The sequence below is a fragment of the Paracoccidioides lutzii genome (genome assembly GCF_000150705.2).
Source record: "Paracoccidioides lutzii Pb01 unplaced genomic scaffold supercont2.34, whole genome shotgun sequence".
NCBI lineage: Eukaryota > Fungi > Ascomycota > Eurotiomycetes > Onygenales > Ajellomycetaceae > Paracoccidioides > Paracoccidioides lutzii.
In genome coordinates, this window is record NW_015440980.1 from 84483 (window position 1) to 109696 (window position 25214).

At 45.0% G+C, this 25214-nt stretch overlaps 6 protein-coding genes across 6 annotated transcripts; 3 read left to right on the plus strand and 3 right to left on the minus strand.

The window, feature by feature from the left end:
• Nucleotides 1-832: 832 nt before the first annotated feature.
• Nucleotides 833-1925, plus strand: PAAG_08427 (aldose reductase; the record flags this gene model as incomplete). The annotated part of the gene is made up of 3 exons (XM_002789603.1): nucleotides 833-883; nucleotides 955-1235; nucleotides 1379-1925. 3 exons carry the CDS (start codon nucleotides 833-835, stop codon nucleotides 1923-1925), a joined length of 879 nt encoding a protein of 292 aa, XP_002789649.1.
• A 1648-nt stretch (nucleotides 1926-3573) lies between these two features.
• PAAG_08428 (hypothetical protein) lies at nucleotides 3574-6099 on the plus strand (the record flags this gene model as incomplete). The annotated part of the gene is made up of 1 exon (XM_002789604.1): nucleotides 3574-6099. The coding sequence occupies one exon, from the start codon at nucleotides 3574-3576 to the stop codon at nucleotides 6097-6099; it is 2526 nt and encodes an 841-aa protein (XP_002789650.1).
• A 1754-nt stretch (nucleotides 6100-7853) lies between these two features.
• On the minus strand, nucleotides 7854-10291 carry PAAG_08429 (hypothetical protein; the record flags this gene model as incomplete). Its single annotated transcript, XM_002789605.2, has 2 exons — nucleotides 7854-10180; nucleotides 10279-10291. The coding sequence occupies 2 exons, from the start codon at nucleotides 10289-10291 to the stop codon at nucleotides 7854-7856; spliced, it is 2340 nt and encodes a 779-aa protein (XP_002789651.1).
• Nucleotides 10292-11373: 1082 nt separating this feature from the next.
• On the plus strand, nucleotides 11374-12469 carry PAAG_08430 (GTP-binding protein RAB2; the record flags this gene model as incomplete). The annotated part of the gene is made up of 2 exons (XM_002789606.2): nucleotides 11374-11442; nucleotides 11546-12469. The coding sequence occupies 2 exons, from the start codon at nucleotides 11374-11376 to the stop codon at nucleotides 12467-12469; spliced, it is 993 nt and encodes a 330-aa protein (XP_002789652.1).
• A 1115-nt stretch (nucleotides 12470-13584) lies between these two features.
• PAAG_08431 (dolichyl-phosphate-mannose-protein mannosyltransferase) lies at nucleotides 13585-16171 on the minus strand (the record flags this gene model as incomplete). The annotated part of the gene is made up of 5 exons (XM_002789607.1): nucleotides 13585-14234; nucleotides 14297-15056; nucleotides 15124-15676; nucleotides 15762-15889; nucleotides 16025-16171. 5 exons carry the CDS (start codon nucleotides 16169-16171, stop codon nucleotides 13585-13587), a joined length of 2238 nt encoding a protein of 745 aa, XP_002789653.1.
• Nucleotides 16172-18266: 2095 nt separating this feature from the next.
• PAAG_08432 (sugar transport protein) lies at nucleotides 18267-21064 on the minus strand (the record flags this gene model as incomplete). Its single annotated transcript, XM_015846508.1, has 6 exons — nucleotides 18267-18643; nucleotides 18729-19441; nucleotides 19513-19995; nucleotides 20125-20202; nucleotides 20288-20972; nucleotides 21034-21064. The coding sequence occupies 6 exons, from the start codon at nucleotides 21062-21064 to the stop codon at nucleotides 18267-18269; spliced, it is 2367 nt and encodes a 788-aa protein (XP_015701172.1).
• Nucleotides 21065-25214: the final 4150 nt, after the last annotated feature.

Below are 25214 nucleotides of genomic sequence, written 5' to 3' on the forward strand. Positions count from 1 at the left end.
CCAATCAATGTAATTAGACCTTATCAATCTGACGGTGTGAAAAAAGGTGGAACTCTCCTGGATATGATCTGAAACAATTCTACGGGTCGGCGTAATTTAAATATCCTACTCCTCCCCCCTCTTTCATTGACCTTCCAGCCTGCACCTCCTCATTGATTCAAGGGTTTCCTACTTATGGAATGAGACCAGGCTCGAACAAAACGATCGAGACCACAGATTTGTTCCCGATGGAACGCATTTGGAAGCTCTGTACCTCTTTTGTCCAACGAATCACGAATCAGGAGACAGGTGGATATCGACATCTTCTATTGCGTTCTTCAACAAGAATGATGAATGAGCCTTGGAAGAGTAGGTAATGGCACCACGGTTCAAGAGCGGGGATCCGCCCCACGATTGATCTGTGTTTTAATAATATTAACAGTTTCCCGAGAGTTACAAAACCATCGTCACTGATGCAAAGTTGATGCCAGTCATGCATACATACATTGCGGAATGAGTTTCTGTCCCCTGGCGACATTGGTTGTTGAAGTTGGCTTTTGGATGTGGCTGCGCCCAATGAGTTAAATATCGTTGCCGATTTTTGAGTGCATAGTGTTACCTAACGGCATGACTCGTAGCCCTGGGGTCTCAAAACACCCACGAAACCACAATGTGCACCCCACTGACGAGATAACTAATTAGTTAACTATGGGTCCATCTGCCGTCATCTTATCCGGCTTTACTGAATATCCCCCGTCAAACTGATCCCCATGTGTAAATTTTCGGGGACTGCAGAAGACCAGATTCTTTCTAAATCTTTGAATTCAACCAATTCAAAGTATATAGTTTCAAGATGATTGCTTTGCCAGAAATCAAGCTCAATGATGGCAACTCCATTCCAGTGGTCAGTGACTCCCTGGATTCTCAAAATGTCGAGGAAGCCGAACTGAGTTCCTAATTCCGTGTGCTTAACAGCTCGGCTACGGGACAGGAACTGCATGGTACAAGAAAGAAAATGACACGGACATCGACTGGGCGCTGGTCCAAACGATAAAGGATGCAATTAGCTTGGGGTATACTCACATCGACGGCGCAGAGGAGTATGGAACCGAGAGGGAGATTGGGCTCGCTATTAAAGAGAGCGGGATTGCGCGAGAGAAGCTCTTCGTCACAACAAAAGTTAGCAACAACATCGCCGACATCCCCAAAGCCATTGACACGAGTTTGAAAAATCTCCAGCTTGACTATGTCGATCTGTACGTGCCTCGCAGACCCGTGGTTTTTAAATAATAACCAAAATAATAGCTACCTAAAAAATCGGGGTCAAGAAAAGGGTGTGTCGAATCACAGTACATAGAGTATGAAAATGATTAACCGTTTTGGGATCTCTTTACTCCAGATACCTTATCCACAAACCATTCTACGCGAAATCCGATAAACATCTTCAAGATGCATGGATTCAGATGGAAAAGCTGAGAGAGGCAGGCAAGGCGCGATCCATCGGCGTCTCCAACTTCCGCCAATACGAACTCGAGGCAGTGCTGAAGAATGCCAAAGTCACACCCGCCATCAACCAGATCGAGTATCACCCATATCTACAGCATGGCGTCTTGGTACCTTTCCACGAGGAGAAGGGGATCAGAACCGCTGCGTACGCCCTGCTAACTCCAATAACGAGGGCCAATGGAGGTCCGCTCGACGAAATCCTGGCTGCGCTGGCGAAGAAGTATGCCGTTCGAGAGGCGGAGGTGTTGCTGCGGTGGTCCATCGATCGGGGCGCGGTAGCTATCTCGACAAGTCATAAAAAGTCTCGATTGGCGGATTATAGGCGGGCGTTGCAGTTCAAATTGACTCCGGCAGAGGTTGAGGAAATTTCCAGGGTTGGAGAGCAGAAACATTTCCGTGCATTTTTCAATGACATTATCGCTCCGGTCGATATGTCGTGAGATAACGATGAGAAAGTCGTGGGACGGTGAGGGACAAACAGTGTTTATGTTTACAGCATTTAGTGATATCGATATCTTGAATAGTTGACCATAGATTTAACTGGGTTAGAAACAATAGAACCTGCTTTGTGCGCATTACGAATTTTGTATATTGGCAATGAACTCCTTGTCACACTTTTTATCTTCATTTTCAACAAACTTCGATTATTTTTACGCAAATTGGAGAATTTGAGAGTTCACTCTCTAATTTCTGACCAACATCGCTTTGGGATGTTGCCATACTCCGGGATATTTCATGACAGGGTCAATTCACAGTCTACGATGAAGCCAAAAAGTCTCTTCGAGAATAAATAAAGAGATGGAAACAATCAATCATTAACAATAGGCAGTATCACTAGTTATTAGCCTCATAAATAACATTCTCCTGAGGTTTTTCTTCTTGTTGTTGCAGAGTTTTTAGCTATTGTCTGAGAGTTAATGCGTTAAATGAGTGAGTGACCTTGCATCACATACCTTTTTAATATAGTGTAGAAGTGAAGTATCATTCTGTAGTTATTTATTAAGCTAACGACATCTGATGATTCTTAGAATCAAACATTTTCATTGCTAGTAAAATAAATCAGCCAATAACAAAACACTGCCTCTCCCCCCTCATTGTTGACCGGATTCTAATTTTCTTCTATTTGACTGGCAGCCAACAACTGTTGGTTTGTTAGTTATAACTACCATCCCACCACCTCATCCTCACATCCCTCTCAGGGCTCGTTCACCTTTTCTCCAGACTAGTTACCTAAAACCCTCCATATCTTCTCCCTCTCCACTCCACTTCATTGTTTTCCTCCCTCCCAACACTCAACTCTTCCCGTCCTGCAACCTCCCTTCTTTCCAGGTCTTTGTTTTCCCGCTCGTTTTCCTTTCCAGCCTCCACTTCAGACTCCTCCAATCCATGGCCTCGCCCATTGGACGCTTGCCCCTCAACCCGCCAGCCCTAACTTTGTCCGCCGGCCCAATCATTGCTCTGTGCTGCTTGATGGTCGCTGTCACCCACCCCCATCGCCTCGTATAGTTCCTAAACTACCCAGTACCTCCGCTCTTTCGTCGTCAAGTTCTTATGGGAGTACGCTGGCCTCGTCCTGGGCTCTACTGTCTTGTTTATATCCCACTCTGACACAGCTCCCTCCTTTTGTTTGCGTGCCCGCGAGCGCCAGCTGTGCCAGGTTGTCAGTCTGTCAGTCTGTCAGTCTGTCTGCCGTTTGGCTTGTGGAAAGTGCATTTCGAGGGCAGCTGCTGGTCCAAATTTTCAGTGACCTACTGCTTATCCTTGGTGTGATAATACCTGCCTGTCCTTCACTACTAACTACTGCTTGTAAGTCAAATGGGCACTGTCTCTTACCACGTCTTAACGTACCCCTCCTCGTTCTACCCGAGTTCGTTCATATCTGACTGGATGGCTAAGTTACCTGATTTGAGGATTTTGCTCGTTCAGCAAACAAAGACGTCTGAATGTTCCACTCCTCGATTTGGTTGACTGCCAAATCCCTCCTCTCTCTGTGTGTCTCTCTTTCCCGGCTTCCCGCACACGATAAATCTCAGCCTACAGCGTCTGGTTTGTGAACAATTGTTGCGCTTCCTTCCTTAGCAATCTGCCATGTCCGGTGAGCTGCGAAGCTCACACCGGATCCAGAACACCACCGAACCTTCGTCTCGTGTCCCTGTGAAACGGTCCTATATAGATTACCTCAAAGGCATCAATACCCGCTTCAAGCAACTCTCCGACAACGTTCTGCCTGCCTCGCCATATCTTCTCACCGTCCCTACCGATAGGCCTTTCCATCTAGGTTCTCAGTTTGTGAGCAATTGGGCCGTGGGTGATAACAGACCCTTTGCGCCGGAGGAGGAACATCTCCAGTACATGACTTTTCTGTCCCACCAAGGCGAGGATACTTTACTCGTTGCTGTTGGGGATTGGTCTGATGAACGCGGAAACATTATGGAAGAAGATACCTCAAACCCCCCGAGCATCAACACGAGCGCCGCTACCGATACATCCAAAATCAACCTCCAAAGAAAGAAGATCAGTCTAAGTGACTACAAAAAGAAAGCAAATGAAACTCCCAGATCTTCTTTGAAAGGCGCAACGGACCGAAAAAATGGAGCTGGCCATGCGACAGCTTCAGAAGCGAAATTTAGCCGATCGCAAGAACGGCCTTCACTGGTCAAGCAGTCCGTATCCTCCTATTCCGGAAGAAAAGATACCGAATCTCCTGCGCCAGAAAATCGCTACAACGGAACTTCCCAACACAAAAATATCCCTGAAGGAAATTCCAGATCTATTCCACCGCCCTATAAATCCCCGGCACTACCTCGAGAATCTCCATCTCCCAAAAAGAAAGCACGACTCTCAACTACAAAAGAATCCACAGATAATACTTCCACGAAATCCAGAAATTGCCCACCTGTTGTTCCCGCCTTACTTTCTCCAACTCTTCCTCCTACAAGCATTGCGCCAAAGCTCCCTAGACTTCTCTCCCCAACGCTCCCCCCCGATATTGAAGAAGAGCTAGCAAAGATAGAGGATGAGGAGCCGTCCTTAAACGGAAGCGTTGATTCTAAGAAAATCACATTTTCTGCGTCTGGAGGACCCAGAACAGAAAGACCACCGTCTAAGTTGACCCAATCCAGACTCCATTCCAATTCTACGTCCAGTTCAAGTGATAAATGCTCAAAGGCTAGAATATCGTCGTCTTCTACGTCCAGGTTAAAAAATAGTAGCAGCGCACAATCTATCCCTGCTTCGAGCGATCGAACTCCCAGAGTTTCTGAAAATAAACTTTCACGTATCCCGTCAAAATCCAAGGGCCCTGCAGAACCCGCTAAACCCAAACTTATCGTGAAATTGAGATACGGAAGGGCGAATCGAAAAAGGATAGAAGCTTTGCTAAGGTTTTCTGGTAAATACAAAACCACATCCGATAGCAGGACTCCGAAACAAAAAGATGCTCTTGAAAAAAGCCCGAAGAAAGGTAAAACTCTTTCTTCGAGGTCAGCCGACATGCAGCGTCAGGAAAAACGACCGAGACAAACGGAGGACGACGACAGTCAGTGTCCAGCTCCCAAGCGCCGGAAACCCGCCGCTATTTCGAGCACGGAGCGACCAAGAACCCCTGTCACTACTACATTCAAATCTCCTTCAATCCAGCAGCAGTCAACAACATCAAAGAGCCAGTTTCTTACTCCAAATAAAGATGTAAGAGGGCACGCTATGCGCCGCCTGGGATCTGGAGATGGAGATGCGCGAACCCCAGCAGGCATGGACCGTGCAATGAATACCAGCACTCCGGGAAGCGCAGGGAAGACGATTACAAAACACTCCCCTCCAATTTCTACGGACAGTCAAACAAGCAGGGCTCGAGATTCACCAGAGTATCGCCAATGGCGTGACGAATTCCTAAAATATATCAGTCTAGGTCGCGAGCTAAAACATGCATCCCAGAGATATACAGGTCCCCAAGCGACAGACGTGGACGAAAAACTTGGAGCTGCCATTGCTGTCGAGTCCGTCCTTTGTTTTATCCTTGCGTTTATCCTAGAAGACCAAGCCAAAGCTCTGTGCCAGCGAGTCGGAGATTCGGCGGGCTGGCGATCCATCGTCGCATACTGGAATGCAGTGAAACATATCACAGCTCCTTATCCGCACCTGCACGGCCTTTGTGCCTTCCTTGGCGCAGTCTCCCACGATGCCATCCATGCCTTTGACCTCGAGCGTCTTTTGAATTTCAATATACCAAGCGAGAATAGCCCGGCTCCCACGCCCAACAGCGATGGAAACACAATCAATTCAGAAGAAAGCAAGAAGAGTCAGAGGGAGTTTAAAGAACTCAGAACGCGACTCTTCGATTCTCACAAGGAAGCTAAAAGACTCTGGCTGGAGGGGATGTGCGAATTATCCGAAGAGGTCCTCTCCCGCCAATATCCAACTACGTGGTCGAAGCGGTCGAAGAATTTCTTGGTAAGGGGCAGAGAGAAATTGCTCCCTGAAGAGTATTCGGGTGAATATTTTTTGCCACTGGGTCATGCGACGACGCCTGTTGAGGTAGTCCGGTTTGGATGGGCGTTTCTGACTGAATGGACTGAGAGAGAAGGAGTCAGGTGGAAAGGCCGACTTGGGTTATGATTTTTTTTTTTTTTTTAATATATATTTAATATCATTTCCTCTTCTCTCACTCTATACCCCTCATGTATGATGGACTTCTCTCACCAACCAATTTTATTTAGAGCTTTATCTCATTTCCCCCCCGTCCAACAACCCAGCGATGCCTGTACCAGATACTTCTCTAAACTTCTCACCATCCCTTTACCCTTTGCCCAACTTATCGTTTTTAAATTGACATCATCATCTTAGCGCACGTTCTCTTTCTTGTTTCCTTCAACTCCCATGTTTTATTTACTATGCTTTTCTGCTCGTTTTCTTCTGTCGAATTCTACTTTCGCGACCTGCTCTGCTCCATTTCTTTTGATCTAGTAATGATGATACCAACGACACGTCAAATTTATTAGGGTATTAGGGTAAAAATAGTCGGAAAATACCGCGCGCAACGTTCTCTTTTGTTTCTCTTTTCTTTTTCTTTTTCTTTTATTTCTTTCTTATTTTTCTTTTTATTTTTTTTATTTTTTTTGGTTTGTTTGTTTGTGCATTTCATTTGCGAATGACATAGGCCATGCAACACCCTTTCTGTTTCCTATTCCCTCTTTTCCTTTTTCTGCGTCCGCATGGCGTTTTGACGCTTAGAGAAGGAGTGAAATGGGAACTGGCTAGATTGGATCTGCAGAGTGTATGAATGAATGATGGGTTGATGGGGTTTGGGTGGGTAGTTGTTACAATGCCCCAGATAGGTTATGGCAGGCCTTTTTTTTGTTAGTTTTTCCTAATCGTGCTATTCTGATTGAGCGGATATGAGGATGAAGATGAGAAATGAATGTATAAATGGCATGCGATAGCGTACAATATATATGAATTGTGCTGTACATGCTACACAGCTGTGTGGTGGTTGATAGATATTTCGAACGAGATTTGGTTTAAGGCTCTGTATGCAGAAAACAATTTGTTCTGTGGTTTAAAAAGAGATAATCCCTTTTTAGCAAACTTATTTCTTCTAATGAGAAACGCTGTTAAGTTCTCTTTGAAAACAAACTTGACTATTGATTTTGTCATTTTTGTAGGAATGAAAATGGAGATGGGAATAGAGCTGGAAAACGTGGAATGAAATGCTGATTGATCGATCTCTTAATTAAAAAAAGAATTGAATGTGAGTAGGTTACTGAGACCGAAGATTCAGACATCAAAATAACCAAGAAGCTACAGATAAATACCTAGCTTGAGTTCACTGCTAGCTACGCTGTACAGCAATAGCAAATGAGGAGAAGGGAAGTTGATATTAACCCGGATATTAGAAAAAAATTACCAAACGATATTGCTAGCAAAGTAGCAACCCGAAAATAATGAGCAAGGTCGTCAATTTACGTTCGTAAAATTCAAAAGTAGACCCATATCTTCTATCCTAGTCAAATGCCAGACTGCTCACTCCACTTAAATGCAGCCACTTCTCATATAAGACGCGAAAAGAAGGGGAGAACGTGGAAAACGATGGCAATATGCAAATGCAAACGCACGCCAGAATATAAGTTAGATAAGGAAATCGAATATATGAAGAGGAGGGGGAGTGAATGGATTTATAAACTCAGCCATCCATTCAGACATCTTTAACAAAAATGGATAGCAGGATGCGCTCGCTCTAATCAACAAGAAGCAAAAGAAGAAATAAAAAGAAAAATCAAAAATCAAAATCAAAAAAGAAAACAAAGGAAATAAAATTTCCCTGGATATCAACGTATAGACTTTCTTCAATCATCACGAGAGACCATCAGATATTAAACGGGGTATTCAACCTCACCATTCCTTTCATTTGCGCCTCCCCCCTTTCTGCCCCCACCAAATAGCCATCCAGCCTCCCGACAGTACCTAGGTTCCCTCCGCGTGCTGCCTACCTCACTAGCCCAGCAGACAAGAGCGGCATCCACCACTCCCGTCAGTACACCTTCCACCGCACCAAGGACACTCCAGCCAATGGCTCCCGCAATCAATCCGACAACATACGCGTACAGACTACCTCGTATCATGGATGTTCCAACGGTTAACTGGAGATTTCGAGCTGTTGTGACCCAGCCGCCGAAACCGAGGGCAAGAGACATGATGAACCGAGTGGCGTGTAGGAGGAGCTTGGAGAGGCGGTATGGGAGCAGTGAGGAGTGGCTGGTGTAGTTGCTGCTGTCAGAGTTGGAGAAGGAGAGCGGGTGGAAGGAGGTGGCTGTCGTTGAGGGTATGAGGAACGTCATTTGGCTGAGACTGCGAGCAGAAGCTCCCAGGGGTAGTGAATGAATGGCAGCATATGTTAGAGTGAGAGGGTTCGTGAGCGTGGCGATCGGGGTAGGGATGAATGAGTATGCGACCAAGACAATAAAGGAGGAAAGCCGTCTTGGGAGGACTATTAATGGTAGACGGACTAGCAGGGCCAGAAATGTTGAGAGACAGATTGTACCAAATAGTGTACTCAGAGAGTGGAGCAATGCTGCCTGGACGATCTGACGGGATGATAACATTGGTAGGGTTAAGCGATGGAAATACCATTGACTGACGGTTGCAGCGGTGACAGTGCGCTGAACTCCAGCAATCACTCCAAGGGACCAAAGCAAGACAAAAACAAAGTAAACACCCAGCCACCAACTCCCTGCATTAATGATGAACACGTTTTTCGAGGCAGAGACATGACCACCAAGAAACACGCGAGTGAACATGAGGATCCACACCCACGTCCACGACGCGATGACGGCCAACGTGAAAAATCCAAGGATAAGCAGTGCCGGATTAGCTGCGAGGATATGACATGAGAACTCCAAGATACTGATCGCCTTGCCTGTTGCAAGACGCCCTTGAATAACCAAATACACCCAGACGGTTGCCATTATGGCTGGTACCAAGGAGCCCCAGCGCATGACCTTGTCCTGGATACTTTGGCCATGCCAAGTCCCGCTAAAGCTGGCTATGAAAGGGTAAAGAGAAAACGAGTAGAGTATCACAGGAACCGCAATTAAGATCCCATAAACCAACGGCCGGACGTAGGAACGAAGCAAGGCTAACCACAATAGAGACACCAAAATAGACACCAGAGTATAGATCGCTAAGAGGAAAAAAGACGCATGAAGGGTAGAATAAATGGTATCACCAAGGGCAAGTTTATCTTTTGGTAGGGAGGTATGTAGATAGACCAAGAAAGCGGTAGCAAACATGCCCACGAGGGAGATTAAAAAGAGACTTCCCCAAAAAGTGTCATGCTGGGGGAACACAGCGTCCGGGTGTGTCATTGAAGCTGGAAGAGATGATCCGGCGGAACTTGGTGGGCGAGGATGATCCAGAAGAGCCTGTTCATCCGTTTCTTTGGGCAAAAAAGGGGAGCTGGTTTGAAAAGCGTCTCCCACAAAGTCAGGCTGCTTCCGAAATTGCTGAATGACTGGCGGGGGGTCGTCATCGTCCACAAAACCTGGCCTACTGTCCCGTTGCAGGTTCACCATATCACTCCTCAGGGTATCTTCCAGGCCAACATCAACCATCACATCCTTCCCAAGGGAACTTGCACCTGTGCTCCGCGTATCATCCCTGTCATCTTCGTCACCCTCATTTACTTGCTCGAAAGGCTTGCCTCCAGGAACAGGTACGACATCACTCGCTCGACCGGCGCGCCACGAACTTTTTATCCCGCCGCCTCTTCCGCGGCCATTTTGATGACTACTGCCCGGCGCGACTATACTATTTTCCGAGTGTTTGCCGTCATCATCGATCTCCGATGACTCCTCCAGCTGGCTGGAGCCAAAATGGCGTCGAGATCGCTGTAGGGCGTAGAAGTCTTCGATTTCCCGTTCGTGTTCTTGCTCATCGTCTTCCTCTCTGAATTCGTCCGCAGCGCTGTAGAAGAGTGGGGCATGCTGCAGTGAAGCCCTCGAAGAGAAAGGGAAGTGGGAGATGTAAGTGGAGCTGGGTTGGTAAGGGTTCCCAATAGCTCGATGGAGATAGGATCTAGAGGAGGGGGCGCGTGAAGAAGTGCTTTGGTTGAATCTCCTATGGCGGTCTGAGGGTTGTCCGTCGTTGTTATCGGGACCGAAGGCTATTCTAGACTGAGACTGTGCTAGGAATCGGGAGGCATCTAGATCAAAGGTTACAATGTTAAGAGGTTTGTTCTAGACAGTGTAGAGAAGGAAAAGGAGGAGGGAAGGGGAGTAAGAAAACCGGAGTTCTCCATACATTCCGAAAACATGGCTAGGTGGATATCGCAGCAGCATCAGTCTCGGACATAGAGAGAGAAGATTGAATGGTAGCAGATTGGGACGGGAATATGGGAAATATGGGTAATATAAGGATAGGATACGATTGTATCACAGGCACACCCTTGCAGGTGACTGGTTGGTGGTTGATTAGTTGAAAGGTGGAGAGTGAAGCGAGTAGGTGAAGAGTAGGTTAGACATGGGAGATCAGGAATTGGTATGAAGGGAACAACACATGCAGCAGATCGAGAGAATAGCAAGGTGAGTAATACAATAGAAAGGTATAGACGAGTGTAGACAAGAGAAGAGGTCCACAGGAGAACACTGAGTAGAGCATGCAACGAAGAATGAAGAATGAAGATGAGGTTGAGGTTGAAGATGTTGGCTGTGGATGTTTTTGGGCGATGCGGGAAGGTGACCGATCCCCAAGTGCAGTCTGCCGGGGGAAGGAACGAGTCACGCCTGACGGGGATGACTAAGACTGTAACATGACATAAGCGGAGTCATGTGCCCCGCTGCACCAGACAATAGTCCAGAAGTTCACAGAAAAATCAAGAAGATAAGTCAGGTTTATTTAAAAATAAAAAAAGGAAAGAAAAAGGAAAGAAGTGAAAAGAAATGAGAAAAAAGTATTTCATAATTTCCATAAAGGAGGCTAGTTAGTAATATATGTTAGGGCAATATCTGTGCTGCGGAGTGTATTGTATTGTACCACTGAAGGCAGAAGCTTGTTCTGGCGGCATTTAGCAACCTCAGCAGCTCTTCTTTTAGCTCCAAGCATCATCAACCTCAACCTCCAACTTCTGCAGGCTTCATGCTTCATCCGTAGTCGCCTTAGGGAAATACGGGCTACAACTTTAAGCAACTCAACCCCAGAACTCCAATTCCCCATTTACACACCAGTAACCCCCTCTCTAAATAAATCTATATACTGCTCTTATTCCCCGTTCAGGCTACCATAACTTACGGAGTAACCCCAGCTGCTGTCTTAAACCGCCCAACATAAAACACCAAGAACATCAACCGTGCCTTCGAAATAAATCAAACCGCCTCTTCCTCCAACATAGTTGCGTTCATGTCGCAGCCATGGGATTACATCGCAAAACTTGTTTGTATTGGTGATTCCGGCACCGGTAAATCCAGCGTGTGCTTCCCCCGCCTTTCTCCGCGCTCAATCCATCCACAACTTGCAGATAACTCCATAACATTTTATCATCTCCAACTAACCCTGCTCCAATACAACACAGCTCACCATCCGACTCTGTGAAGGCCGCTTCTCCGCATCCCACGATGTAACAATCGGCGTCGAATTTGGCTCCCGCATCGTCCCCGTCGGTCCCCCCGCATCAGATGCGCTGGGACTAGATTTTGACTTTTCTCAACCTTCCCCAACATCCCCATCATCATCATCATCATTAGCCCACATACCCGTGCTCCCCCCTTCTTCAACGATCTCCTCGAATTCCCATGGCTCCACGACGTTAATGAACGGAAATGACCCCACCAAACGAAAACATACCCGGACCCATATCCAAACTCAACAACCCGCTGCCGCCGGCCTCCCCGCCCCACCACGCAAGCCACGGACACCCGTCGTGCAAAAGCGCATGAAGCTCTCTCTCTGGGATACAGCGGGCCAAGAAACATACAAATCCATCACACGCTCCTACTTCCGTGGCGCCTCCGGTGCCCTCCTCGTCTTCGACATCACACGCCCTGCCACCTTCGCCTCGCTCACACAGTGGCTGCAAGATCTGCGCCAGATCGCAGAGGAAGGCATAGTGGTCGTCTTAGTCGGGAACAAGAGTGACCTGGCTGCTTCAGAAGCAGTGGACGGGAATAACTGCTCCAGTGACCAACAACAACAACAACCCTACAACACGATAGTTACACGGGAGGAAGCGGAGGCCTGGTGTCGGACGAATAATGTATCCCGCTATGTGGAGACAAGCGCCAAGTCAGGGGAAGGTGTGGAGAGGGCCTTTCTGGAAGTCGCAGAGCGGATATACCGTAACATCGAGGCTGGGAGGTATGATCTGAACGATCGGCGGAGTGGTGTCAAGGGTTTTGGAGCCACTGGTGGTGCCGGTGGTGGTCCTAGGCGCGTACAGAGGACTGTCACGCTTGGCGTTAACGATGCCATGGAGAGGAGGGGGAATGGTTGTTGTTAATGTTTTTTTTATTACCTGTTATATCTATAATTCGTGCTTGGACTTACTGCCCTGTCTGTCTGCAGCGAGGTCATCCATTTTTATTCCCTCCCAAATACGTTTTCCGGGCAAAGAAAGAATCAATCACAGTTATTCCATTATCACCACCACTACGGCTTTCCCCGCTATATTTGGTTGCATCTTATTTGATTTTTAATTTATCATTGCTACTATTTCCCTTGTCTCCTACACAACATTCTGCATTTCATTCCTAAGGTAGTTGGGAGGACTATTGCTGTTACTTCTTTATGCATCCGGCACTTCCACTCATGTTCCCCCAATCACCTAACATTTCTTATTCATTGTATACTGTTATTTTCCCGTTTTAAACAGGGAATCTATCAATTCAATGCATGGTACTTTTTCAATATCCTCTATTCCAGCTTGATGAAGGCGATAACGAAGAAACATTGTTCAATCGCTTGCTGACTATATAACACATACTTCCACCTGGGGTGAGTATGGCAAACACCATTCCCAAACCCAAATCCATAACATAATGAAATAGAAAGAATTAGTATCAAAGATAGAGAAGTATATGAGCAGGGTACGGTGTGGAACATCATTGAATCTAATACGAGAGGGAAACAGTACATATATTTTTCTTTGCCCCATCTCTTCCAGAATATGCGTGCTATCATACATATCAAGAGTTGGGGAATAGGAGAAAAACAGAGAGTTAAGATTGCAGCCGATGTTATATAATTTGGTATATCAACCCTCTCCAATTTTACCATCTTAGATTCTAAAAAGGAAAAAAGAAAGAGAAAGGAGAAAATGCATGAGTAAACGAGTTAAAGGAAAGAAAGGGGGAAAAAACTCAAAAAAAAAAAAAAATTCAAAAAAAAAAGGAGAGGAAAAAAGAATTGTCAAGACATATTATAAAAATCCTCCTCGACAAGATTTCTTCCATTTGCCTTGGCCAGAAGGGGTGTGGAAATTTCGCACCCATCCTAATCCCCCAACAACCTCGGGAGGGAAAATGCAACGTTGAAAATCCCCTCGCAAAGGAGAAAATCATAGCATTTACGATAACTAGCTCTTCACATTAGTTTTTGCAGTCTGTGTATTTTAGCTCATATTGCATTACTAATCCGCCACACACTGAACCAGGACAAATGCTCCCATTTCGAGCTAGGCCCTTCCATTCCAAAGACGATGTCACGGAAATGCAAGAAGAGCCCAATGACAGCCGCGTAGAGAACTGTGTAGATGGCCCATTCAACTTTTGCGGGGAGCTTCCGCGTAAACCAGTTCACGCAGAAAGCCAGTGTTAATATGGAAAAATACAGCGCTGGGTAATAGTGGTGCACGTAGGTGACGCGAGCCATTGCAATAAAGGGGAAGTAGTGGAAGAACCATGCGATCGCTGGGTATATGCCGGAATAGTAAATGTGGTCGATCTCGGCCATATTGAGTTCGTCGTAGCCGCGCTGCCAGCGGACCAGGTACCAAAGCAGGATCATGCTGAGGACGACGAGACTGGCGGTTCCTCCCCAATAGACGATGGGGTTTCCGAGGAGGAAGTATTTGACGACGTTGTCCTCCCAGGAACACATGCGGAGACCTACGTGGAGGATTGGCCACTCCCAAAACTCGGAGGAGAGGTCATCTTGCTTATCCGGGTCAGGAACAAGGGCGTTGTTTGATGTCATCATGGCCACGTTGAGGTGGAGGAAGTCCTTTAGGAATGGCGATTTGTAGGAACCAGGGTCACCGGGTGGGACTAAAAGATATTCAGCGACCATGCTCAAGCCAAAGGACAAAGGAAGGGGGCTGCATGCTTACGCCTGTCATTAATGTGACTCTCAACATTCCAATGAGTGTAAATGTCTCGGGGATTATTTTGTTTGACGCATGTAGTTTCAATTTGCTTGAAACCCCACTGTGGAAGATTAACGTTGCCTGCGCGAAGATAGCAGCCCAGAACAGCGTGGCGAAGGCGGAAAGCAGTTGTCAAAGTCCGAATTTTCGACCTGTCCTTGGATGCGACATCGTTAACTACTTCAATGACCCAGTGATCTTTATGGTCTCCAATTGTTGTATTTCCATAACCTGATACTTCGTAGCTGCTCTTGGTCACTGGTGCAGCTATAGGATGCGAATGCAGATTACGTCCTGTCTGAGCGTGAACGAGCCGGATAACATCCTTGTCACCAATAAAATTTAAAGGAGCTTCCGGGTTGTAATCGGGCTCGTCTCGGCTCGGATAGAAAAACCAGTCATTATTGGCATCCTTGTGGTGATAGCAAGTGATCTGTTGCTGACCTGATCCTTCGGGGTAGGATTGGACATGGGAGTGGAGGAGACCGCCACCATATCCCATGTTTTTCAGGGTTGCCTGCGATCCTATTGCAATTTCAAGGGGGTTGTCTTTCCCAACGCTGGTGCCCTTTAGGTTGGCTTGGAAAAGAGAGCTCATCTGCGCATCGCCAGGTCCCGAGTTTTCGAGCACGAGGAAATGCAGGTAGAACGAAAACATGTAGACAAGAAGAGGAACAACAATCAATCCTGCTACTCGAGCCGCGAGATGTTGTGCAAGAACAACCTGTTTAAAGGAGTGGCACATCAGTTTATACACCATACCATAAAAATAATAATGGATCCTCCCCTACCTTGGGCATTTTTAGATCGCCAAACTTGTTCCACAGATCCTCAGCAGTGTATAGTCCAACCATCGCAGTAACAAAGAACCCCACCCACTTCACACTGCAGACACAGCCAATACTCAGCCCTGTCAGCATGAGCCATGTAAACCATTCCACCGTGAAACTTTTATTTTGAAGCCGGTGAAATCGCGCCCAGCACAAAACAGTCGTGAAAGTGAAGCATAACAGCATAGAATCGAGAAGAATAAATCTGGAGATGGTGGCATAGGAGTTCTCACAGAGAACCATTAGAGTCACCAACCAGACAGTCGAGCGGCGGAAGTTCATTTCGCGGGCTGTATAGTATGCTAGCGGTACGCAGACGGCTCCGAAAATGGCATTGAACGAACGCATGAAGGTATAGTTAAGATCCGGTGGGTACTTTTCTCCAGATTTGAACTCAAACGAGCCATTGTAGCCCGCAAGGTAACCCGACAGGCCCACTAGCATTTTCCCCAGCGGCGGATGGACATCGAAATAGAACTCCCTCTTCAGGTAATGGGAGCCAAACTTGCCAAAACTGGGATATGCGGGCGATTAGCCAGACGCCGCATCCAAAACAAGTATCGTACATCTCGTTTCATCTCGGGCTCCAGGACACTCACTGAGCTTCATCCCATGTAACAATATCCGACCGACCGATACGCCACATTCGTGTGAAGAAGGAGAGTGCAGTGAATATCAGGGGGGCAATGATAACTTCCCACTCGTCAAGTACATCGATGAATGAGAACTATGATTGAGAGAATAAGGGTTAGTTGAACTGAGGCCCTAAACAGACAATAAAATGGCAATTGGAGATAATATAGCTGGTAGATACAAGCTGCTAACGGTATTGGGAATTAGACCTGAAAGTTATAAAATATACCTTGTGTGGTGTTGCCTTTTTCCCGTCGATTTCAACCCGGACGTTGCTCGCCCCACTGTCTCCTTTTTGCAAGCCAAAGACATTTCTTCGACGAAGATCGGAGTTCTGTGAGGCGCCCGTTGTGATGGCAGACTCATAGGCCGCCATGACTGGGGGAGGCGGTAGGTGAACGGTGAAGACAAGAATGTGTGTATAAAAATTCAGGTCACGAAAAGAAGACTCAGATATAGGGAGATGGAATATGTTGGCAAAGTGAAACCGGTTAGTTGTTGGACAACGATAACATCCATCCAAAGATTTCTAGCAACTACCTCGAGATCTGGCCCGTCCAACAGCTCACAGATTGAACCAAGAGGGAAAGGATGAACGAAAGTCACCCGCGACCTTTGAAATAGAGAATGAAACAGATACCTAAAAAGAGATAAAATAGAGAGAGAAGACAAGGGGAAATGAGCCTCAGGGAAAGTAAACGGAAGCTAGTTAATGTACACGGGAAATTGAGGGAAAGATGAGCGTGGTGAGACAAAGCGAATTGAGCTAGCAATCCCTCGGTAGATGAGAAACGAAATACACAGAGCGAGAAAGGAAGCAAAAGGGGAGAAGAGGAATTAAAGATGCGAAAGGGAGAAGAAGTTGAAAGATGAAGTTGAAGTTGAAATTGAAATTGAAAATTAGTTAGGTAAATAGACCTAACGGCTGGGAAGTCGCAATGGCCCAGGTGGTCTTTCGGATTGGGGGGCTTTGTTTCGTCCCTAGGCACAGATTACGCTAGTATCGTATGGAAAAGGTATTGAAACTCCGTTTGGTGCCTCTCTGCCTGGCCAGGGCTGTTAAAAGTGTTTATTGTTGATGCCATCACAATTCCTTAACAAGCCTCGTCAAGTGATCCCACGCACGTCCACCAGCGCCCATGTGCGTTCTTTCTCGAAGCCATGTGGAATGCATGTATAAAGACGATCTTGACATTAAATTCTAAATTGAATTATTCATACGGAGTATACGTATATCTATTAACCAATGTTCTGGAAATCCGACTCGTCCCATCCGGGAGCATAATAATCTTCATATTATGTGAAAACGGTAAAAAAACATTAATTACCTGAAAAGTGGGTGTAACGATTTTAAAATTCGGCCGGAAAAACCTTCGGCGTGGTTGAATCAGACCAATGGCAGACCCCCCATAAAACCTACATCATACCTCACACATATCACACACATCTCTCTCGGCTCTTGATGGTGGTGATTTTAACCTATTTGCCCTAACCCTTGATTAACTAACCCTAAATCCTTTAACTCCTAATCTTAATCCTAATCCTAACTTACCCCTAACCCTGGTGTTGGGTGTTGAGTAATAAGTGTGCAGGGAACGTAGACTGTGTTTATTTTAGATGGGTGATGAGAATTTGGATCATGGTTTTAGAAAAGTGGGCTCAACTTTTAAACCACGTTCAACTGTAAGTACCCTCTGAAAATTAAATGTACCCCTGACCTCGATAATATAAAGCCTTGTATATCAACCCTGTTAATAACTTCAGAAATAAATTAGAAAGAGGTATCCAAAAGTGAATCCAACATTTGACCGTCTAAAATGTAATACGGAAATCCTAAGAAGTCATTACAAAAAATCAAGCGCCCCTCACACATAGGAATCAGGTGTGTACGTGCCATTCCTCTCCAACAGCCAATGAACAATAAAACGAGAGGATAGAGAAGAAAAAATTACAGCAATATAAAATGCGTCTCCCATGTAACCAACAATATGGAAGCGTGGACAGCGAGAAAAATTGACCAAACGTCGGAGACACGTAACTGCGTACCAAGTGTATATCCGTGAAGAGGGAAATAAAACAAAACGTAAATGAGAAATGAGAAACGAAAGAAACGAGAAGATGAGGCGGAGGTCCCATCAGTGATTATCCTCCTATGGCTCCAAGAAGAACATCCATCGCCAGACTGGAGTGACACCAGGCAAGAGATCAAATGGGGAATTCGAGGAGGGGAGATTGTATCAAATAACGCCAGAGATCTAAACAAAATTGGAACCGAGTGGCCGAAAAGAGGGAGATCAATCAGAACAGGCGAGGGACCACTGCACATCGCGGTATCGAGCAGTGACTTGGAACCAGACAGTGGCAATGAAACATATGTACCGTGGTAACTAGACCCCATGTTTGCTCCAAGCCAGAGTCAGCCAAGTAGTCTTCTTTCTATCCTTCACTTTGAAAGTCCCTCGTCTCCACATCTACCTTTCCTCATCCTGGTCAAGGCGACTATATCGCCCTTGATCACCCTTGTTTCCAGAGCTAGTCCCTCGCCCAACCATGCTGGATATCCAACCACGGATTCCTTCGCCGCGATAAGATCGCTCTACAGTGCCAGATGGAACTGGCTTACTGCTTGATTCAATCGGGTTGAGGTCCAGTTCTGGAATTCCATAATCGGCGCCGTGATGGTCATCGTGTGATCTTCGAAGATCAAGAGAGGGAATCGGCGATCCAGCGCCTATGAGCACATCCTGTTCAGCGGGGGTGGGGGGTGTTGGAGCTGAGGTTCCATCGCCGAAAACTGTATCCATATCCTCCAGACGAATACCGCTGGTTTCGGGGTATACGAAATACACTAGAAAAAGGTTGGTCAGACATTGGAAAACAGTGGCATAGCAGCAGCAGTAGCAATGCATGGCAAGGTGACAATGTGAGCTTACCTAGAACAAAACTGACCGCGCAGAAGAAAGCATGCATCAAATACAAACGCCATTTGATGGCTTCTTGCAAAACTGGGGTCAATTCTCCCACAAGCCAATTAAACGCCCAGTTCGATGCAGTGCTCAAACTCGCTCCTTTCGCTCGAATACTCAGTGGTAGAATTTCCGGTGGGTATAGCCATGGAATTGGGCCCCACGAAGCACCAAATGCAGCATTGTATATCATGACAAAGATAACGGTAAGGATCGGGGTGCTCTTAATATCAAGATAGAGCCAATAAGAGATAAATGACAAAGATATAATCATTGCCACGGCGCCGGAGAGCAGAATTGGTCGTCGTCCCCAGCAGTCGACAAGGTACCATGGCGGAATAGTCGATGCCAGGTAACTGAGTGAGTTAATACCTGTCATGAGAATTGCCTTGCGTCCCATCATGCCTGCAGATTCGAACACCAGTGGTGCATAATACGAGATGACGTTAATTCCATTAAGTTGAGCAAACGCCTGGGCCGACATTGCGATAAAAACACGTTTGCCGTAGCGGCGAAACATTTCTGCATATGACCGTTCGCCCTCTTGTCTCTGAAGTAAAACCCCCATTTTAATTTCTCGATATTCTTGGCGGGCTTTGTCATTGTGAAGGTCACCCTCAGCATAGAGGTTGGCGATTACAACCATTCCTTCTTCATCATGATCATTGTCTAGCAACCATCTATTGTTTTCAACAGTGTCAGTGACGATGTAAATATCGACGGTAAAATAAGCGGGAAGTTGGGACCTTACCGAGGAGATTCACAGATAATAAGAGACCCAACACCCAAAAAAGCACCCATAATGCATTGGAACGCCAGTGGTAACCGCCAAGCATAATTGTTTGGGATAAAACTGCAAAAATAATCTACCCACACGCTGGCAGCGTAACCACAAATGTTTCCAGTGAACTCTATACAAGCCAGCTTGCCTCGATTATGCGGAGGAGATATTTCAGACTGATAAACAGGCACAATGGTAGATAAGGCACCTACACCCAAACCCGCAATGATACGACCAACCAGCATCATAGGAATCCCTGTAGCGAATGTCTGGAGAGCGCCTCCAATGAAAAACACGATGGATCCGTAGAGGATAGTGCGAGTTCTACCGATAATATCACCAATTTTTCCGACGATGAGAGATGAAATAAACGCCCCGACTTCTAGAATAGCAACCATGGTACCAATCTCCGCCCGCGTGGGTTGGTTAAAATAGTCTTTGAAGTCGGCACCCCTAATAGAACTAGTAAGATTCTGTATTTTGGAGAAGTGCAAATGATGCCCATATATCCTCGAATTCCCGGTAGTGCTATTGGCAGAATTGGAGGGGATATAGACAGTTAAACAAGTGGGTGAAACGTACGTGATAATGCCCGACATGACTCCCTGATCATATCCAAAAAGGAAGACACCTAACGATACAAAGACACTCGTGAAATATCTAAGTAGGTCAAACAAACATCAGTACTTGAGTTATATTCGATTTCAAGTGAGGTACTCGGTTTGAATAACAAAGGCAAACATACAGCAATGGTTTGCCCACCAAACCCTTGGCCTGGACCTTGTGGATGTTTCCAGGTGACATGATGATGGTTAATATTTTTTCCGCCCTGGAAACAGTGCGAGGGGAAGGGGAAGGGATAATGATCTCCTTGAGAAGGCCAGCGCGGTTGTGGTCGAGTTCGAGGTGGTTGTGCCCGTGAGGGTGGCCAGGCGTCTGGTGGTTGATCCGTTTTGAGCGTTTCCCGCGGGAGCGGAAGCCAGTTCTACCAAAAACCTGATGATCAAGAGAGCGACGAAGCTGAATTTGAAGGGGATCTTCTTCGTTGGCGAGCTGTTCAGCCAAATCACCCGAATCGGACCAGACGGAGAAGTCGGAGTCTGTGGCAGATGGGGTTGGGGAGGGAGAGAACTTAGCGAACCGCCGGTTGCCCTCTTTCTCGCGTGAGGATTCGTGCAGCGAGGCAGGCGGATCAGGCGAGGGCCGGGAATGAGGAGATAGGGACCGGAGGGAAATCGAGTTGGAGGTATTGGGGGGAGTTGAGGATGAAATCGTGACGGTGGTGAGAGGGCCGGCCGGAGCAGCCCTACGAAAGACAAAGGAGGTTGAATAACGATAGAGGAGGTAGAGGACGAGGTGGAGTGGAATGTGAAGTGTGATGTAGGTACCAACAACGTTGGGTCGGGAGAGAGAAGCCCCAAAAGGGACGGCTTGTGGGCGTTAGGGTGTCAACCAAAGGGTGTCAACCAAGGGGTTGAGAAGAAGCCTGACATCCGACGAAAATGAGTTGACCGACAAGCATCGAAATATGCGGGGGGTTGGATTGGTTCCTGCTGATGTCTGGAGCGGAACCTCAGATGCGCTGTTAGTTTGCGTCAATCAGTGGGGGTTTTGTGATTATATCGAGCATCCATGCAGGGGCTTTGTTGCAGGCCCCTTGTATGCGGTGTATGTGTAGCTGTTGTCGTCGGCTGGCTGTTGGAGACGAAGAAGTTACCTGAGGAGAGGCTAAGGATTCGTTTGGCTGTCCCGTTATTTACAGGTGGTGTGTATTGTGCATGTATGTACTGAACCTCCCCATATGCGTGCGGTACTTGTAGTGCTGTCTCTGGCATGCAAAAAAAAAGAGCAGTGGTACCTGCCACGAGTACCTCGATTTCAAGTTCTGGTGCAAAAGACTTGCGCAAGCTCCTGGTTATTTCTGGTTTACTTCAGCTTCTCCCTGATTTGATGGGAAAGTTTTATTATCTAAGAAAAAAGTAATAATAACGGATCTGGCAATAACCACCAAACCAACTCCATCCTGCCTCTAAAACATCAGATTTCAACAGCAACATGTCTCTGGAACTAGTTAGATGGGAATTGAAAGCCAAGACCGATTCGGAGGCAGTGAAAGATACAAATACCCAACCGAATAACAGGCACCGTACCTACAGGCTACTGTCAGCCCAGGTGACTTGCGGTGATAACTGTCCCCATAAAGAAGCGCCATGGACCCGGCCAAGAATCCCAGATTTGCCCTCGGGTATTTCTGATTGTTCGCCCTGTCACTCTTTTTGCGGAATCAACTGAGCAAATATTCAGTAGCTATAGACTTGTTCAAGTAATCCAGATTATATCATTCCCACCAGACATGACCGCACCACAATAATAGGGGAAATTAAAGCATCATCTCTTTAAGGTTCTTTCTTCCCGCAAGGGTTACCCACTACAACGTTGTTTTATGGAGACTTCTATATCTTTTCCCTGGAGCCCATCCTGATACCACTCGTTCTTCTCTCCGCAAAACCAGTGAGGAGATCTCATTGATTATTATTGCTTTCTTTCGCCCCCCCCCCCCCCCCCCCCCCCAAACATTGCGCGGAGATACGGAGTAATCTTGGTCTCCACATGTTTTGTCTGAAACCGAGTCATTGAAAGCATGGTATTGAAGTGCTCGAAAAGTCTAACCATGGAGTAATTATACCCCTTTCCAGTACATACACTTATTGGATGGCATCATTTATTCATTTGACAGTTTTGCCTCCACCTGCAACAAGGAATATTAAATAAATTAAGTTCTTAAAGATGCCATGGGCTAACTAAATGTCTTCAGCCCATTATTATTATATAGAGTCTATTATAATATAAATTTTCCAGAATTCCTGATGCACCTATTGTCCGTCCATGGTTCCACCATACCTTCGTATCCGCCTTGCTGAATCATGGTTTAAAGCAGCGCTGAAGAGACTTTGATGCAAGTTGGGTGGGCAACATTGGCATCGGTTTAGCACAGCCATATGGAATAATTACCTCCTAAAGAATACCAACATCAAACGTCAAAAGACTCTGGAGACCTGGTTATCCCTGGGGGCACAATTTATTCGAGTCATATATCCCTTGCCCCATAACCAGCTGATAAGACGGCTAAGTAAGCCACCTAGTAACTGTGCGGTGGCAGTTGAATCATTGGAGTCAGTAGACCAGGAAGACGTCACTTTCCAAGCCACATATCTAGCGCTTGCGGCATTGATCCTAGTCACGAAATCATTGAAATCTCAATTACATAATCCACCACTGAGCGAATAACGTAATCAATAAGCGAGCGAACCATATAAGTGAGCGAACCACTTCTCACCCTTCATATAATGAGAAATGCTCTGCATCAAAAATGTCAATCACACAAAAAAATAAAGCCTCTACTCAGGAAGGAAGGCTTCTTTTAGTCATTCAAGTACTTAAAAATGATCAAATTTCAAGTGTATGAGCTGCAGCAAAGCTATATAAAGTCTTTTATGCAACTTTAATTCATCATATATATAGTCATATAGCATATGTTGATACACTTTCAAAGAACTGGAAACTTAGTCTTACAGAGGAAGAATCTCTTGTTCAATGAATTCTGATCATGAATGAGTGAGATCAGCCTCTCTGAGTTGCAGCTGTATAAGAAATGATTAATCTTCTTCTTGTCAGTTAAGGATTTAACTCCTCACTCACAGTGAGTGAATACTGAGTATGAAACTTTGTCAAGTATTATGATGAGTTGAAATCCAAGTTCTCACACAAGTATAATTATCAGTGAGCTCTATGTGAGGATTCTGAGATTATTCATAAGTGATTTAGACTTATATGAAATACTATTGTGAAGTATAAAATTCTGAAAGATAATATTTACAATTTTGATGAGATAGAGTTTCAAATAAATGTAATTGAGACTGTCAGGATGATGACTGAATCTGAAAGAGCTGAGAATCTCAAGTTTGAACAGCTTGAAAATCAGAAATGAGTGACTGTTATTGCTGGAGTCAATATAACTGACTGAATCTTACATATAATGATTATTCTCAAAAGAAAAATGCATCAATTCTGCTGATATAAGATAGAAGAGCTATCACATGACTGAGTGATTGAAGTCAGTGAGAATGACTGAACCACTGATTAGCTGAGCTTGTACTGACTGAAAGAGATGTTCAACAAGAAGACTCTATCATATATAAAGAGTAGATATTAACTGTTAATTCTAGACTGATATTGAAGCTATATCTCAGCTGAATTTGATCAATTTTATACTGAGAATTAGATCATTGTCCTCTATATATCATTACATTTCTCTCATCTTCTTCAGTTATTAAATATTGACTGCTTCTCATTTTTGAAAACTGTATATGAACAGCAGATGGAAAATCAAATACAGCTTGAGATTAATCATATTGACAAAGAGAAGTTTCTGAATCTCTATTCTGCAGCTCAGATGCAGGCCCTGACTGAGAGCAATATCAAGAGCAGCTTTAGAGCTGCTGAGCTGGTTCTATATAATTTTGAGCAGATTCTCTTATAACTTAATATCATGATACATACTCTTATTTTCTCAGAGATTTTTCACAGCTCTCAGGCCTTCTGGGTGACAGTCACATCATATAATATATGTCAATTAAAGCAGCAGGCTGAGAAAGTTAAAGAATATATCAAGCAATGTATGCAAAGCTTACTCAGTTTAATCAATCATGCTTTAAGTCAGCTGGTCAATGAATGTCAAATAACAATGCACAGTACTACTATTCTAGCAGCTGAAAATGGAGAGTTAAGAGCTCAAAATGTCAAACAAAAGAGAAAGTAAGAAAGAAATTATATATATATAGCTCAAAAGAGTACTTTGAGAGTTGAATAAAACTTGAATCATGTACAAAGAATCAATAAATGAGAGCAGAGAATGATTGAAACTGCTGAGTTATAATCACAAAAACATGTAACATCATAATGTAGTGTCTATGAGATTATTCAGCATACTGCTCATACGCTCTAAGTGTATATAGAAAATAATTTATAATGTAATTTGCTAGTTTTTCTTTATAGTTGAGGCTTTGAAGACATTCTCATTATATAGAGAGTAGGAAGTGGTTCACTCACTTATATGATTCACTCATTTATTGATTATATTAACTAACTAACTAATGTAATTTCACACTAAGTCAGTTATCACTCTGAAGTAGCCAGCAAATTCACTGTATTCTAACTAAATAGTTTTTAATTCAAATTATCTCAATGCAATAAAGCTCAATTAAATTAAATTAAATTATACTTGATTGAGAGTATCTTAGTCTTGTATACTCAAGCATTTCACAATTACTGCATCTTCATGATGCTTATACATATGCTACAGGCTCAGCAGCTGAAGACTCATAGAGTTGAATAACTGACTGTTCAATAAACTCTGCAGGCTCTATAGAGTCTACTAAAAGATTTTAAACTTCTTTACTAGTTAAATCTCCTACTTTCTGTTCAATTTGATACCTAGATCTCTTGCACTTTTACTTTTCTATCTCATTGATGTTGAATATATTCTGATATTACTTATTTATAATTGTGATACTGATCATCTCATATTCATAGATCTTGATAATTTGATCAAGATCTTTCACAAAGTCTTGAGGTTGACCCTTTACTAAGCTCTTGATCTTATTCACCTGCCA